At 31.0% G+C, this 18,018-nt stretch overlaps 1 protein-coding gene across 5 annotated transcripts; it reads right to left on the bottom strand.

The window, feature by feature from the left end:
* Positions 1-262: 262 nt before the first annotated feature.
* LOC148281371 (uncharacterized) lies at positions 263-16,171 on the bottom strand. 5 transcript variants are annotated; one of them, XM_088226826.1, is made up of 5 exons: positions 15,905-16,171; positions 3,482-3,614; positions 3,042-3,194; positions 1,395-1,546; positions 263-599 (listed from the first exon to the last, which is right to left on the bottom strand). In XM_088226826.1, the coding sequence occupies exons 2-5, from the start codon at positions 3,515-3,517 to the stop codon at positions 389-391; spliced, it is 552 nt and encodes a 183-aa protein (XP_088082952.1). In that variant the 5' UTR covers positions 3,518-3,614; positions 15,905-16,171; the 3' UTR covers positions 263-388. The 5 variants fall into 5 exon arrangements, with proteins under 5 accessions (XP_088082952.1, XP_088082951.1, XP_088082953.1 ...); XM_088226825.1 differs by lacking the exon at positions 15,905-16,171 and adding an exon at positions 15,823-15,848; XM_088226827.1 differs by lacking the exon at positions 15,905-16,171 and adding an exon at positions 15,485-15,800.
* Between the last annotated feature and the right edge of the window lie 1,847 nt (positions 16,172-18,018).

Below are 18,018 nucleotides of genomic sequence, written 5' to 3' on the forward strand. Positions count from 1 at the left end.
AAGCTTTAAATAACTTAATATAAAATTAAGTAACGGAAAAATTAAAAATATTTTTTTAAATTAGCACTTAACATCTTACTATATTTAAATAAGATGTAAAAGAGTAAAATTGGAACAAAACTTAAATGCTTGAATTCTCAAAACAGGGATTTGAGAGTAAGTTTTTTGCCAGTATACCCACGATATATTATAGTTGTAGGTAAAATGTTGTCCTCTTAAAAATATTCTTTGACTTTATAACCAAACAATAAAACAAATATTAATCAACCAATTTTTTTATTACTGCTTGTTTTTTCTTAGTAGAATTTATTAGTAATAGTTGGTCAATAATCATCGAATAGCAATACAATTGTATTCTATTCAATGATTCGTTGTAATTTAAGCAGTCTCAATAAAGTAAAGCACGTTGTGTTTCGAACAGGAACTTTGAGCCGTTTATGCTGCTATTAATGTTCTGGAAGTATTCCTCTAGAGCCTTCCTCAGTCTGTTCTCCACAAAGCTCAAAATGTCATTCTTGAACAGAGTGGTAATAACCTTGATAACTGCATTGGATAGAAAGTCTACGAGAATGTTGCCAGTCAGCTTCACAGTTATTTTACTGAAAGCAAAAGCAGGCAATTAAATATAATTATATTTAAAAAATATTAAACACTAGGATTAAAACATATTGGACTGGTTGAAGTAAAAAATATTCAAATGTCTCAAAATTACTTAATATATTGGGTGTTAACATAAGTTGTGTCTGTTTTTTTCCAAATTTAAAATGAGCACTGGCATACATTCCTAGCTTCTTCCACATTCATACATCTTGTCATACATGCCCCTAGGCTTTCATCCTTCCTTTGCCAGTTCCATGTTTCACTTCCATACATAAGTGTTGGGGCTAAAACTCCGTTGTGCACTGCCAGTTTAGCTTCGATTGACATATTTTTATTAGCGAGTACTGCGCTTAGTGCGCTGTTAATTTTTTTGTCCGCATTCACTCTCCATTCAACGTCTTTTTCTACTCTTCCATCTCTTGAAAACATGCTTCCCAGATACACAAATTCTTATACTTGTTCGAAACATTTGTTGTTTACATTTATTTTACAGTCAGTAACCTCACTTCCCCTTTAAAATACCATTACTTTTGACTTACTTTCGTTAATCGCCAATTCGCTCTTCAGGCATGCATCATACATTCTAGAGACTATTTTTTGCAAATCCTCATTGCTGCTTGCTAACAGAACTGCATCATCAGCATACAACAAGCAGCTTACTGAAAAATTATCAATTTTTGCTACACTACCCATACATTTCTAATATTACCTAAGAGAAGATTTTGAACTAAATGTAGTTAGAAAAACTGATTGAAAAAGACTAATTCTTAATCACGTGTCTCCTCTCTACTTACCCCACATTATAAATGAAGAACTGTTGAAGGTGGATTTCGTTATTAGTAAAATCAACAAGAACTTCAATAAAAATGCTCGCCTTGGTCATAGACCCCTCCACTCCTCCTGTCGGTCCAATATCCATGATCTTTGCCAGGTAGTCATATTCAAACTGATGAGAGGAATTAAAACATTATTTATTTATTTATTTATTCATATTTTTCGCTTACAAACTATAATTAATAATAAAAATAATGTGACCTCACTGGGGTTTCCCGTGCCAAGGACACTTAACAATTTAGTTTTTTTGAAATTACATTTGAGAATAAACAAAGAAGACTAACTTAAAAAACAAACATAATTAACAAATATTCAGACAGTTTTAAAAGCAAGGTATTTATGTACATCTATATTATTTATATTACAAAACACACAATGAAAATAACAAAAACCTAACATAAGCTATAGCTTATTATTATAATATCTGCGCTGATCTGCCAATGAATGAAATGATGTGCCTACAGTCTGTATTAAATGCCGCAGCGAGACTTATTTTTAGAATTTCTAAGTTCAGCCATGTCTCTCCATAACTTCTGGAGTTAAACGGGCTATGCTCCCCACAGAGGGTGGAATACAAACTCTATTGGCCTATTTATAAGTCACTGCACAATTCTGCTACGGAATATCTAAAAAGAACTATGCATTCGACACGTCTTACACATAGATCAGTTACATCTACCATGATAGGAAAAGTCAGTAAACCTGCAGGCAACCAACCAACTAAATTCAGTGAATGTGCATTTGGGGTGACGGACCCCATGGCATGCAATGCTCTCCCAGCAAAAGTGTGAAACTGTGAGAGTCAGAAAAAACTTTAAATGCACATGTTATCTAAATCGTTAAAAACAAATAACGTTGAGGTATTATAAAGGTATTATATAATTTATTTATTTTATTTACTTATTTATAAAATACCTTGTAGGCTTTTACATATTTTACATTTATAAAGAACAGACATTTATTTTAATGTGAATAAGAAAATAAAACATATAAAAAGTCATCTTACATATTAGTTGAAAATATATGAGTATGCATAAAGTACATACATTTATTGCAGTAGAGAAAACAGAAGTACATTTTTTCTCTTCGGTTATATTAAAAGAATCTTAAAATTAAAAGTAGTTAAAAAAAAGAATTATTAAAAATACAGTTATAGGTTAGTGAAAGGTACACAATTTAAGACAACATGGTAATTTTTAGGTATTTAAATTTGAAGATAATTAATTGATACACTGCCTTTTAAAATGCAAGTCTTATATTAAATATATATATGTATGTCATTTGCGTATTCATTTGCTAACGCATGAATTCTCCTTATTGTGTGAGTGTGTACTGTAGTTTGTTGTAGGTACATTTATATAGAAGATTTTAGTGAATCGAGTAACCCGGCCAGGCACTCGTAAGTTAATTAGTTTTAACAGTTGGGAATAGTCAAATATTGAATTTAATATTTTGAATATCATTTCATCCTCTTCTATTTGCTCATTTTTGTACCCTAATAATTGGTATTTTTTAATTCAAATTTGTTTTTTTTGCTACTCGTATGACCGTATGTTTTCTAAGTGAATTATTGTAAGAAACAATATGGAAAATACAATTCAGCTTACTTCAACTTTGTTGATGCCAAAGTCTCCGGATATCTTGAGTAGCTTATTGATGTAGCTCACTTTGATATCTCCAGCTCGGCTCAAAGATCTCAAATTCTTGAAGATTCCTTTAGTTAACTCCAGCTCTCCGTGGTATTCAATAAACAACGGTTTCTAGAACATTAAATGTCACATAAAACAGTTTATTCAAGTATGTATTCAAAATGGTATTCAGTATGCAATTATGATGTTTATCTATTTGATACAAATCCGGTGGAGTATTTTTAATAGGAGCTGTTATTAAGGCTGTAGTCTGATAAAGAGCACGCAAAATGAAGAAATCATATGATTTTCATGAGACTTTCATATTCCCTTCTCAAAAATATTTTCCCTTTCTGAATTCAGCCTGTCTACAAACATTTTGATATTTTAAAACATTGATGTTTAAAAGATTAACTTACAACACTGAATCCTTCAAGTATGTCGGGAAGTTCCATCGGATCAAACCCATTATTTATTAGGAAATCAACAATCGCCGGCAAGATTTCATCAATATAATCGTTTATATTGGCTGTTATGAATTTCTCTTCAATCCTAAAACAAAAAAATCATAAAACTCTTAGTAAACTTATTAGTTAAACACCTAACGCTGTTTATTTTGTTTACCTTCATTATTTTTACTTGATTCAACTTTTTTATCACATCTTTTATAATTTCACATCTTTTTACTGTTCTTTTATATACTATATCAGACCTACTTTCGAATATGGGTTTCCCTATTTTGTTAAGGGATCAACTTGTTGGAAAGAGTCCAAAGACGGGCTACAAAGTTGTCGCCGAGCCTAAAACGGCTTCCATATGTGGAGAGACTGGAAACTCTCAGTCTCACAACGCTGCAGGAACGGCGAGAAAGGGGTGACCTGATAGAGACATACAAGTTACTCAACAGTCACTATAGCTGCCCAAATTTGAATACCATGTTCGAGCTTAAACAAGATGCTCGTCTTCGAGGCCACAGTCTCAGGCTGGAGAAAACGAGATTCAATCTAAATCCACGGAAGCATTTCCTGAGCAATAGGGTTGTTGATGGTTGGAATAAGCTGCCACAAGAGCTGATCTAAATGTGTAGTCTCAATGGGTTCAAAAATGGACTAGATTTGTTTGGAAAAAGTTAAATTGCGCCAACAACTAACTTTCGTTTAAATAGATTTAAGCATATCAGCTTTAAGCTGCTCTCTTAAAATTAATATAATAATAATTATTTACTTATTAGATTATTGGTGTTTTATTTTTAAGTATGTTAGCATGCATGTTTTTTTTTAATGCCCCTTGGGCGTTAATGATAAAAATAAATAAATAATCATTAATAAAGCTTGAATTGTTCAGGTTATAATTTAAATTTTCATTTGTATTTTGTTTGTTTATCACTTCGCCGTTTGTAAAACTACTCATAATCAAATACTTTTCAAAATTTAAAAGTCCACTAGGGCGTTTAAAACAAATAAATAATGGGACATTGGCAAGACACCAAAATTGTGGCACACCAACTGCTTAAAAAAACAATTCACTTTCAAATGCAGTACATAATGATAGGTGTATTACATACTATATACCAACAATAAGCTTTGTTATTTTGTAATCAAATTTTATCAGATAAAATACTTTGCTGTCAAACCATAATTTTATTTGATCGATAGATTAATTAATTAATAAAAACTTTATTTTTCATCAAAAGACGGATAAATAATTTTCAGTTTATAATAACATAAATAATAAGCATAAAGTCATAGGCAACAATCTCCTATTTAAGTATTTTAAAGTAAAATCTGTACCTATCACTACAAAGATAAAAACATCATCCTCACTTCCTCTATATTCGTTCATCTCCTAATCCTAATGCATGTGCCTCGATAATTCTGACTTTAGACATGTCCATCTTCAAGTATTTGTTGGCTTTGGTCATGCCATGCCTTTCTTGGTCTTCTTCGTTTCCTGCATCCGTCAACATTCGCATTGTAAATCTTTCAGCCCTTCTTTGGCCTTCAATTCTACATGTCCTAACCAACGTAGGACACCTTTCTAGATTTTGATGATAATGCTTATCTCAGGTTTTGACATTTGTGCATCTATCATACATAGTTTTACCATATGGCTGAGAGATTGTATTTCAAGCTGCCTACTAGTATATTTTTTTTACGCTTTCATCAGTAACATTGCCATTTAATTCTGTAAAAGTTTTTCAGCATGGGAATTTTTAGTGACATTTTACCTAAAGGCAATATTTATTTATTTATTAATTTACACGCCCTATGGGCTTTTACATATTTTAGAAATTACATTTAAGTGCAGCAGTGAAACATGAGTATGTAAATTTAGTTAAAATTAAAGATACGAGTAACATAAGAAAAGCTAAAAGATACAATAATAAGTAAAAATCAGGAAATGTACTAACATAGGTATATGGTACATAGAAAAATATTTAAAAAATTTACATATGAAAACATATACATATATATAAGTTTATACATTGTTATAGAGATACATGAGGAAAAAAAAAAAGTAAATAAAGGAAAATATTAAGAAATATGCCTGCCTTTAAAATGATAATGATAAATTTTATTCGAGTAAAATAGCTAAATAGTGCAGAGCCAATTCTACCATATAAAACAAAACATATTTAATTATGTATGTATATATGTATATTAGGGTGATGCTTAAAAATGAAAGTTAAAAAAATCAACGGTTCACCCTCCCATTTTGATCTCTCATATGTAAAATGGAGTTAACTAAAATTTTGTTGGATTTCATTAAGTTTTAGGGGTCGCTACCAGGCTTTAAATTTAATAAAAAATGATAAAATTCAATTCAATTTTCTGTGGTAATTTTTTATATTACAAAAAATTATTATCCCACTAAACACTTTCACATTTCACAGGTCATGAAGTTGTTGACCGACTTCCAGTTTTAGTTTCTGGTAAAGGGGTGGATCAGCTTCTCTGCATTCCGAATCTTGAGTCTGCTGAAGGTGAAAAAATTGCATCAGCAGTTTATGAATCCCTCCTTTCATGGGGTTTACTCAATAAAGTAATGAGTATGAGTTTTGACACAACCGCATCTAATACCGGGTCTCGAAAAGGGGCTTGTATTCTACTTGAGCAGAAAATGGATAAGGAAATGCTCTGGCTAGCATGTAGGCATCACATTATGGAAATTATGCTGGAATCAGTTGTTCAAAACGAAATTGGGCCTTCGTCTGGACCAGATAATTCATTATTCAAAAGATTTCAGAAAAACTGGCAATTAATTAATAAAAAAGAGTATGCGACGTTAGAAACTGATGAAGAATCTATTGAAAAGCTCCAAGATGTGAAAGATGAAATAATTAATTTTGCTAAGAAACAATTGACAGAATATCAGCCCAGAGATGATTACAAGGAACTCTTGCAACTAAGCATTGTATTTTTGAGAGGAGAACTAAAAAATGGCGTGTCATTCAAAAATCCTGCAGGTCTGCACCGAGCACGTTGGATGGCAAAGTCTATCTACTCTCTGAAAATGTTCTTGTTTCGAGAACAATTCAGACCAACAAAACAAGAGGAAAAAGGTTTGCGAGAAATCTGTATTTTTACAGTCTTAATCTATATAAAGTATTGGTTCCAAGCTCCATCCGCTTGTTCAGCCCCAAGAAATGACTTAGAACTCCTCAAAGATTTAAAGAAGTATGAGGATGTAAACCCTGTCATAGCTAGAAAAGCAATAAATAAAGTATGTGGCCATTTATGGTATGTCTCAGAGGAACTTATCGCCTTATCATTTTTTGACGACAAAGTGAGAAATGAAACTAAGAAGAAAATGGTGGAAGCTCTAAAGAAAGAAGGAGCTGATTTTTGCCCGAAAAGAATTAATGTAGACATTGATAACATTGGTAATAAAAATCTAGAAGATTTTGTCACTAGTAACACCAAACGATTCTTTTCTATTACCGGATTAAGCTCCGATTTCCTCAAGAAAAAAGTTGAAGACTGGATCAAAGACAAGGAATATATTCAAAGTAAGGAGATAGTATCCAAATTTAAGGTAGTCAATGATACAGCAGAGAGAGGGGTGTCCTTAATCCAAGAGTACAACAAAATACTGACCCTAGATGAAGACCAGAAGCAGTATATTTTGCTTCTTGTGAAGTCCTTCAGACAAAAGCTCCCGAACTACAAAAAAGCAACTTTGCTGTCTGCATAATGAGTTTTTTACGTGTTAATTGTGCATCAAAATCTTTTTAAGGGCTCTAAACAACTAATATAAGCTTATATTAATTCTGTAATAAGTTTTTTTTTAAATTGTGACAGTTAAAGACATTTTATAAAAATCTGTGTTTTTTGTCTAATTTTCCTCTTGTTTGTTCACATCCCGAAAGTAAATTGTAACACATATATGATACAAAATTAGCTTTAAGTAACATATATGGACCTTATAACCTCATTTTAGCTTTTATTATGTAAAAAAAAAAATAAAAAATATAATAAATACAATTTTTTTTAAATAATCACTTTTTGGGAAAATTTTAGATTTTTTAATCTTCGGTAGCGACCTTTAAATTTTTCTCAAAAAATCTCAAAAAATTAATTTAAGTTTCTCTTATTAGGTAGAACAAAACGGGAGGGTGAATTAAGAGAAAAGAAACAAAAAAATTTTTTGGGTCTTTTAAGCATCACCCTAATGTATATGTGTGTATGGGTGAATGTGTATGTGTGTATGTATATGTATCAAAATGTGTATATGAGTAAGTTTATATTTTATAAGTCTATGCTTTTTATTAACTTGTAAACTATTATCATGTATTCAAATGTAATTGCCTATCTTGGAACGGGGTGTGTACCTTTGTTAGCTGGGCAAAGTGAACATATAATTGTATTTATGATAAAATTTATAAATAAATAAAACATATGTTACAATGTAGAGATAACTTACAAAATATGTAAAAAATAATATTAATAAATAATTTAAAAGATAAAAACTTCCTAATTTTTTTTTACTCAAGTACAAAACAAAGCTTATGCATATGTATGTAAACTGTATATGTATATAAAGCGTTTAAATAAATAAATCCATATTTCTATAAATATAAAAACACAAGTTTTTGGTTACATTTTTAAACTTGTTTAGAACCTCAAAGATGGATGCTAGAAATCAACCCTAATAGTGGACACCATAATGTGATCTAAAACATTGGCTAACAGTAAAAATAGCGTAATGTAATAATGATTCCTTAAACTCAATCTATATTGCACAAATTAGATAACTTATAGTGTTTTTGTTCTGTGTTTTTAAAAAAACATTTTGATCATAATATGAGATAATATATGTATTTATGATATCAAATGAATTTAGATATTTAAATAAAATGTCAATGTATTTATCATTGGATTAATATAATTTATATTATCTAGTATAAATAGTGACGTTTGTCAGAATGATTATGAGTACCATAAATTATTAAACCTCACATTCGGAATAATATTTTTTTTTTTTCCTCTTTTTTGTACATGGTAAGTTGAATTTACTATTTACTAATCAAATGCGGAAAAAGAGATTTGAATAATTATCTTACAATCAACGTATAACTTCTTGCAAGAATAAAACACCTTTGTTATCTGAGTACAAAAAACAAAACAAACCATCACGCTGTTTCTCTGTAAGGGTATGCAGAGAGGATAGAAAGCCACATTACTCTATTTTTGCATACAGGTCTCGCTTCCATTGAGAACAAAGTATAAATTAATATGTTTTACAAAGTGTTTCCGAAATTAAAATCTAGGCATTGTATTCGATCAAAAGTTGTCATTTGTACCTCATATTAATGAGATTACGAATTGGGCAATGAAATTCTTATGTATGAAGCCTATGTCAAATCTAAAATATGTTATATGCAACAACTATGGGGAACAGGAAAGCAAAATTACATAAACAGACTACAACAACAGCAAAATAAAATGTTGAAGCTAGTATATGAGCTCCCTTATCTAACACCAACTAAACAACTCTTTTAAAAACTAAACAATTAAATGTTAATGAACTTTTTCAATTAGAATCTTTAAAATTTATTCATAAATTAGCCACTGATATTATTGTAGACAAAGAACTAAAACTGGAAAAAAATTGTAATAAACATGGATATAATTCAAGAATATCAGAACAATACCACATATAACATTCCAAAACAAGACAAGAACAATCGAGACTAACAAATCAGGTACTGAAATCATACAATAAACTACCAGACAAAACTAAACAAAAGACTCGAACAAACTTTTCAAAAGGCGTTAAAAATATAATTATCAACAATTGAGTAAAAATAAAAAATGATATATTATTTTTGTAAAATGAATGTAATAATCCGTAAGGGTTAATAAATAAATTTCAAATAATCTTTTTTTTTAAATATAAAAAATTTATTAGGGTGTGTTAATTGTTTTTTTTATATTTAATTTTTGTACCATGTTATTTCAAAATTGTTTGAAAAGAGGATCCAGTGTAGTTACGTATCTTAAAAACATAAAAAGTTTGGAAGTTCTAAAAATCAACGGAATGGTATACACAGTGAGTATAGAAATTAATTAAACTAGCCATAAAGCTAAACATATGAGCAAAGGTGAATATTTTTAATTTTGTGATGTCTTCAAATTGCGGGTTCCCTGAATGTAAAATTACTTTGGAAACAAGATCATTCAATTATCTCCCGAAGACCATTATTTAGACGGAAAATATAAAACGCAAAAAAAAAACTAGAAATACTTTCATTTTCATATCTGCCTTTCTGTGCCTAGTGGTACATAGAGCACTGCATCGGCAAACCTAATTCGTTATAGTAATCTGTTAAAGGACATTAACGTGATCAGTCTTACGCTTCAGGTGCCAATCCAGAGATGATGAAATACTTCAGTGTAAAACCACCATATAATATTAATATTTTACATCAACCTTTCCAGGGCTGGTATTCTGAACCGAATTGCGTGCAAAGAGATCGCTGTGTTAGCATGTATTAAATACGCGATAAAAATGTATTTTCTATGTGCTCTTATGCGTTCAGAATACCAACCCAGGAATCAAACTCGGGACCTCAGGCATGGTAGGTGAACATCCTAACCACTACATTACGAGGTGGATGTTACTTATAGTTATTTTTACATAGTAAAATATCCTGACCAACCTGTTTTTTTATGAAAATGTTTTACTGAAATAAATTTATTATCGAACTAAGAACCGTTAGTTGAAAATAACTGCTATTTTTACTGTAAATAATTATGGTTTTTCTGATAGTCGAGTGGTATTTTTAGTTGGTTTAAATTTTAAGTAATAATTAAAATCTCAAGTAACAAAATGAAAAACAACATTTTCAAAGCTCGAGTAAATAAATAGATTGCTAAAAAGACTTGACAGGAAGCTGAGGAATATGTTACATACATAAGAATATAATTTTAGTTTCTTGAAAATCCTTTTTCGTTTTATTGATATATGTTTGTTTTCATAGTATGTTTTCATTTTTATGATTTCTTTTGAATTTTTACACAACAATTGAGACGAAAGTATGTACAATTATGTACAGAATAAATGATACACTGACATTCCGGAACGTGCCTGTGGGCCAGTGGAGTGGCTACATCCATAAATAAAAATAAAATTACATTGAATGTACCTATTGTATAAACATTTTCATTTGTAAACTATGTATTTGTATTGGATTAAATAAATAAAATAAATATTAACAAAACGCTTTTTAAGTGCCCCTGCTGAAAAATTCAATTAATAGATACGCAGTATCACTGAGAATGTAGTATAATTGAGTGCATATTATATATGTATATACACATATTTTAACGTTTTCCATTATACAAAAGAAAAAAACAATTCTTGTGTACATAATGGACCAAAGTCTCAAGACTTAATGGGTAACTAAGATTACACATTAACTTTGAATATATTTAATATAAAGGCATCAGAAAAATCCCCTGACTCAAACTAAATTATCGAAAGGGTCGAGACTTTCAAATACCTGGGGTTTATGTTACGGAAAATGGCAGCTTTCAAGAAGAACTGGGAGTGCGGCTAGGAATAGCAGGCGCCACATTCAACAGTATGAAGGCTGTCTTGAGATCGGATATTTACTCAGTGAAAACCAAATGTCGCCTATGTAACGCCTGCATAACACCTATTCTCCTCTATGGATGCGAATCATGGCACCTCACTTGGGCCCAAAACAGCAAAATACTGAGTTTTGAGAATAGGTGTCTCAGAAGAATCTTGGGTGTGCGGTGGATTGACTTTGTGCAGAATGAAGTAATAAGAAAACGGACGCAGCAAACTCCGGTGACAACTGTCATTAAGCAGAGTCAATAAGGTTGGCTTGGCCATGTACGGCGGATGCCTCCTGAGAGCCTTAACCACGCTTGCCTACATTTCAGGCATCAGGTTCTCAACGTCCTGGACGTCCACTGCTGATTGTTCGTCGGCAGTTCATGTCAAAACTACGAGATGCGAACCTGACTTGGGAGGATGCAAAGAAGCTGGCAGCCGACAGATATGCCTGGAGGATCTTCGTGCATACCATATGCTCCAACTAGGGAGCCGACATGGAATGATGATAATGATAAAAGTATAAGTTATGTGAATGTCTCATCATTCCCTTTCCACACCTAATGGTGCATAGGGCACTGCATTGGTACACCAATCACAGTGTATCTTGATCATATTTTTTTTGTAACATAAAGGTAAGATGATCAGTCTTACGCTTCAGATACCAGTCCAGGGACTATGAAATATTCTGGTGGGAAAACACCCTTTTAAATAAATATTTTAAATCAGGCATGTCGGGAATCGAACCTGAGACCTCTTGAATCGTAGGTAAACGCGCTGACCATTACACCACGAGGCCGACAAATGTGAATGTCTAAAGTACTGTAATCCTTTCCCCAATAAATTCCTTCTCAAAATAACAGATTGTCCTCTAATACTTTTTGTTTATCTAACCTGTTTTCTGGGAGTGCCCAAGACGATCCAACCAACAAAAAACAGAATAAAAATACCGACTTCATTGTTAAGTTTTATTTTGCAACTATCAAACTAAAATATCACACAAATACTTTTATAAGATTTTGCTATCAAAATAATATCAGTTTTATCAAATCAAATCTATCTTAAAGTAACTACCGATTTTGACATAGGAATATTAATTAACTGATTATTTTTATCACTAATATTAAATAATTTGTTTTTGCTTTTGTAATAATATTGTTTATTCTGTGCACCTTGTAATATGTTATGTAATAAAAACACAACTTTAATAGTAGAGTAGTACTCCAGACATCCGGATTGCAAAGTCCAAATCATAATCAAGAAAGAAAAATTAAAAGAGAAGTTTATTTATTTATTTACGGTTCCATGAACTTTTTACATAATTACAATAAAACCAGTAAAAAAAAATACAACAAAAAATAACATAATATTAATAAAAGAACAAAAACATCGAGAAAAGTATACAATGGTATACAGTATTTATATATAAAAAGGAAATATTACATCTGTAACAAATATAAATATGTACCTTTTAAAAAAAAGGTAAACAAAGAAAATAGCAGTTTTTAAAAAAGAGGAAGAGAAGAAAAAAAAAGAAAGTGCTTTAAAAGGAAAGTTAAAAAGTTTACTTCATGGTTTATATAAATATAAATATGAAACAATAATAAATTTAAAAAATAATTATACACACAAGAGTAAAGAGTTAAAACAAAAGTGAAGAACTAATCGTTATTTGAATTTTTAATTGTTAATTCTTTTTCAAAACACAGGACTTGATCATCAATGGCGTGATATAAAATAAATCTAAATCATCACTGTATTGATTTGCAAGTCGCTGCATGCGAATAATCGGTGAATCCAATGAATAATTAGTACTATGTTGTTGACTGTAAAACAAAAAATTAAGTCTTGTTGGTCTATGTGGAATACCAAAGTTTATTAAAGTTAACAATTCGGGGAAATCTATTTTATTCTTTAATAATTTATAAATAAACAATGGGTCATTTATTGTCCTCCTGCTTGACAGTAATAGTAAATTTAAAGCAGTCATCAGGGATTTATAATTTATTTCTGACACAGGTAGACCTAATTTAAATTGAATATATCTTAAAAACTTTCTCTGTACTCGTTCAAGATCATATGAGTTACAGTAATAAACAGGACTTCAAACTGCAGATGCATACTCTAGCTGTGATCTTACAATAGAACAAAATAAAATTACGGTTGTTTAAATATTTTGAAAATGCTGAGTGTTACGAATGACGAAACCTAATATTTGCATAGCCTTATTGGATATATTTTCATAGTGATGTGAGAAATTTAACTTAGTATCAAAAGTAACACCTAGGTCTTTAATAGAATGGACTTGTTCAATAGCTACATTATTCATGAAATATTTTGACACAACGGGTTTTCTGGACCGAATAAAGGAGATATGGTAGCATTTTTTAACATTTAAAAACAGTTTATTGAGTTCGCACCATTCAGTTAGCTTGTCCATATTTTTTTGCAGTATGTTAACATCGTTTAAGTCTTTGATAATTCTAAAAAGTTTTAAGTCATCAGCATAAAGAACGTAATTGACATCATGGACAAAGACGATAAATCATTTATTTACAGTATAAAAAGAAGTGGCCCTAAGTGAGATCCTTGTGGTCACCCGATGTTACAGTAAATTCATATGATGAACAACCATTTAATTTTACAAAAAGTTTGCGATTACATAAATAACTGTTCAACCAATTCAAAAAATTTCCTTCAATTCCAAGAGATTTTAATTTTGCGGATAACATTTTATGATTAACTTTGTCGAAAGCTTTTGAGAAGTCAGTATATATTGAACCAACTTGTGCATAAGATTCAAAGGCTCGACATGTATAGTCTTCACATAGTAAAAGATTGGTTGTAGTTAATCGTCCTGACATAAATCCATGTTGAGCAGGTGTAAGTATATGCTTAAAATTTACAATGATTTTATCCAATACTATACTTTCAAATAGTTTGGGAATGGCAGATAATATACAAATGGGTCTGTAATTTAATACACAACACTAATCACCAGATTTAAATATAGGTGTTAAGTGACTTATTTTCCATAGTTCAGGGAATTTACCAGTTTGAAGAGAAATATTAAATAATGTTTGTAGAGGTTTTGCTATAAATAAAGAACATTGTTTAATAAATATTAGCAGAATCCTATCAGAATCCGACCCTTTGTTCTGATCAAGTAGTTTATTTATTTTTTTAAGTTTTTAATTTAATTGTACAATTAACTTTGCTGGACATGTTTCAATAAGTTTTTTGTGTGATTCCAATTCGCCGTATTATTTCAATAGCAATAAAATCTGGCACTCATTAATCGGAGTTTTAGTGTAGTACTAACATGTGTAAATATTTAAATAAATTAAAAATCTAAAACTCGACGCTGGCTAGAACACTCTAGTGAAAAAGCTGAAAAAAAACAAAAAGATAATATTTTTTTTTAAACAAACTATTTCCGATATTTCTAAAAACTGACTTCCAGAAATCAGTCAATTTTGAGAAGAATTCAAAACAAAAAAAACGGTATTTTGTGGACCGCCTATGAGGAGTTCGGTGTTTTTTTTATTTGCCAACCCATTGTTTGCGGCGATCTTTGTTATGATAACTTTTATTCATGTTTTGAAATAGCCAAATGTAACAGAGAAGCCTTGGTTTTCCAAAGTGATTCTAAACAAGTTTGAGACATCCTCCATATGCAGAATGCGCATTGGGCACTGCTGCAATGGTTCTCACCTGTTCAGAATCCATGTCCGGGACTCTGCCATTTGCGAATGTCAGCTTGATGAGGAAGATTTAAACCATGTTTTTTTGGATGCACCATAAATGATTGTTATCCTGATTTCATATCCAACCTCTCTGATATTAATATCCCATTCCCCATTCATATTTTAACTCTCCTGTCCCCCCCCCAATAAAGGTGTATTTAAAATTCTATGTAAATATCTAGTTATAAGTTATAAACGGTGTTAAGCTGTAAATATGTTATATTATTATATGTATATATTATATTAAATACTAACTTACTTGTTTATATTATATTACTAACACATGTGTAAATATGTAAAAAAAAAAACAAAAACTCGACACTGGCCAGAACACCCGAGTTGAGAGGTGGAAAAGCCATAATAACGAAGAATAAGAATGTTTTGAAACAGAAAATAATCGTTAACATTGTTGTATTATAGTGACACCTATCCGTTCCACAGTAAAGCAAATATGTGTTTTTTGGAAGGTAACCAAAATGCATAAAAATGTGCATCCCGCCGCAACATAAGGTTTCTGAAATGCACAAATGTGTGCACACCGTAATCAACATGACTATTAAGCTAAGCATAAATAATTTTATTTTTATATACCTATCGTATTATCAGCGCTATGATTTTTTAAAGTTTTGAATTTCTGAAATAACTCTGCATGTGACGTCAGAGGTTCTTCTCTGTCAGTTCTCCCAATTGGCTCGATTACAGTAAGCGAACCAGATATCCTTCATCGCCCTCATATCATTGGTTGGTTCATATGAACCAGTGACGTCGTTCACAGTAGTGCGTTTTTATTTTAAAAAACTTTTAATATTTTTTTTGTACATTTTCAAAGAACTTTGCTTTACAATTTAATGGTCCAATTTTTACCGCACACAAGAAAACATTTGTTTTATCCAATTTTCCGTAGGGCTAAAGTTCCTCATTGTTCATACCTTCTTGAGTGTAACATATTCTTAACATTTTTTTTCTTCAAACAGTAATAAAAAAATAATTCCTCAAAAAGTTCAGTCGTACCTGTTCGATTGCTTTTGGTGACGACACGTGGCGTGCCTTCATTTTCGCGCGAGTAACAACTTTTTTCGAACTTTACAATTCGTCATTTTAGTGATTTAAACTATTATTTATCGCCTAGTGATTTTTAATTTAAATTTATTAGCTTATAAAACAATCTTACGATAATACTCTACTGTAATTAATAATTATTGTTATTATTATCTCAAAATTTACCTGCACAGAGCAGGTAAAATATATGTGCGTGAAATCGATTTTCTCTTTTTCTCTCGTTTAATTTGAATTCCGTAATGGAAACAAGTATGTGTGCAATCCTTTGCTTCGAAGTAGCATAATTTCATAATATTGTTAGTAACTAAACAAAAACCCACCAACCCAAATAAACTATTAATTTTATAAAAATATATGTCTACCTACCAACCTACCTGCCTAGGTAAAGTCTGTCAAAACAAATTGAAAACAAAGGAGGGCGCCACTGTTGTTTAAACGGCAATACTAAAAGTAAAACACAAGTGGCGGCCTCCGTAGTGTAATGGTTAAGACATTTGATTTAGACTCGGAAGGTTCCGGGTTCGATTGAGAACACAAAAATGGAGAAATGTGATTTTTCTCATCATGGTTGTTTTATACCGTAATACAATAATCAATTCAGTTATGGTGAGAAAAAAAATGTGTAACCTGGCTTACATATTTGTAAATAAACCTAAAAGACATAAGAGTGCCCAAAATATTTGTTCATTGCAATGTATTTACCTACCGACTCATCTTAAAATTATGTTTGCATTATTATGTTCACACAATGAAGAAGTTCAGTAGTTTTTAAAAATATTTTTAATTGTTAATATACTATGAAACTAAAATTATTTTTTCTGTCGTATTATCAGAGTTATGATTTTTTAAAGTTTCGAATTTTGAATTAACTCCATCCGTGATGTCAGAAGTTCTAGTCGGTAAGTTCTGCTGATTGGTGAGTTGGGTTCCCAAAATCCAGAAATCTATTACAACACTCTATCGCATTGGTTCGGAAGAACTTGTGACGTCGTTCAAAGTAGTTAATTTTCTTTTTTTTCCCCATGTTTTCGAGAAACTTCACCGTCCAATTTTATGACTAAGTGCTTTCATTTTTACCGCGTGTAAGAAAATATTTTTTGTGTCCAATTTCCTGTTGCGTTAATTTTCTCCCGCATGAAAAAAACAATGTCAATACCAGCCATCTCAACAGTTTGTCTATAAACGTTGGTTGTATTCATTAAGACTCTTTCGGCTTTGTATTCTTAAAAACAATGTTGGAGAATGTTAAAAATTACATCTGTAGTGCTGCTTTTTATTATTATGTAATAAAAAGAAAGGAGTAATGTTGATGATGGAAACTTAGTATTCCCGTCGATATTTGCTTTTTAAGTATCTCATATTATTAAGGTGTAAGCCAAAAATTGACATTGGGTTTTCAAAATTCATTGTATCTAGTGTTAAATACTTTTCTATGTGGGGGGTTGAAACCCTAAACCCCTACCCCCCCCTCATAATATACGTCGTTGTATGTGCCATACCTGTATATCGCTCAATATGCAAGACTGACAACAGACGGCGCTGTCAAAACGCTACAAAAGGAGAATCCAAGAAAGATCGTTCTCTTATCCACGTGAATTAATATATGACGTTTCACCTCTAACCTCTTGATTGTAAATTATTTTTACACTGTAAATTTACTGAAAAATAAATTTCGTGTAAACTATCCTCATCGCGTATAATTTAATAAATATATTCTTCTTCTGCTTTCTCTAGGACTACGTCCTATTATCGCTCGTACCCTTTTCCTGGGATATTAACTTCCAACTACCCCGCCACCTTTTTTGTGGTCATCCGAGGGGTCTGCAGCTGCTAACTGCAGGTATCGCATCTGCCACCATATATATAGATATATTCACCACTCTTTTCGAAGCTGCTCGCTGCCAGAAATGTCTTTTTTATTTTCCCCTTAATTAAAAATAATAACCTACATAAATATAAATAACTGTAATTGTATGATGGTAAATTGGGATAATCTTATATGGATCCCGAGAGGTAATTTGTTTTTTTAGTTTACCCAATTATTTTTACTTTACATTTCTATTTAG

This window comes from Micrasema longulum, unplaced genomic scaffold (genome assembly GCF_059751315.1).
Source record: "Micrasema longulum isolate JH-2025_06_02 unplaced genomic scaffold, ASM5975131v1 h1tg000469l, whole genome shotgun sequence".
Classification (NCBI taxonomy): domain Eukaryota; kingdom Metazoa; phylum Arthropoda; class Insecta; order Trichoptera; family Brachycentridae; genus Micrasema; species Micrasema longulum.

Coding starts and splice junctions, on each gene's coding strand:
- LOC148281371 (XM_088226823.1), bottom strand. CDS start 12,106: ATGAAGTCGGTATTTTTATTCTGTTTTTTGTTGGTTGGATCGTCTTGG. Junction 3,615..12,041: donor TGGGCACTCCCAGAAAACAG/GTTAGATAAACA, acceptor TTTTTGTTTTAG/GATTGAAGAGAAATTCATAA. Junction 600..1,394: donor TTCTTCATTTATAATGTGGG/GTAAGTAGAGAG, acceptor TTTTGCTTTCAG/TAAAATAACTGTGAAGCTGA.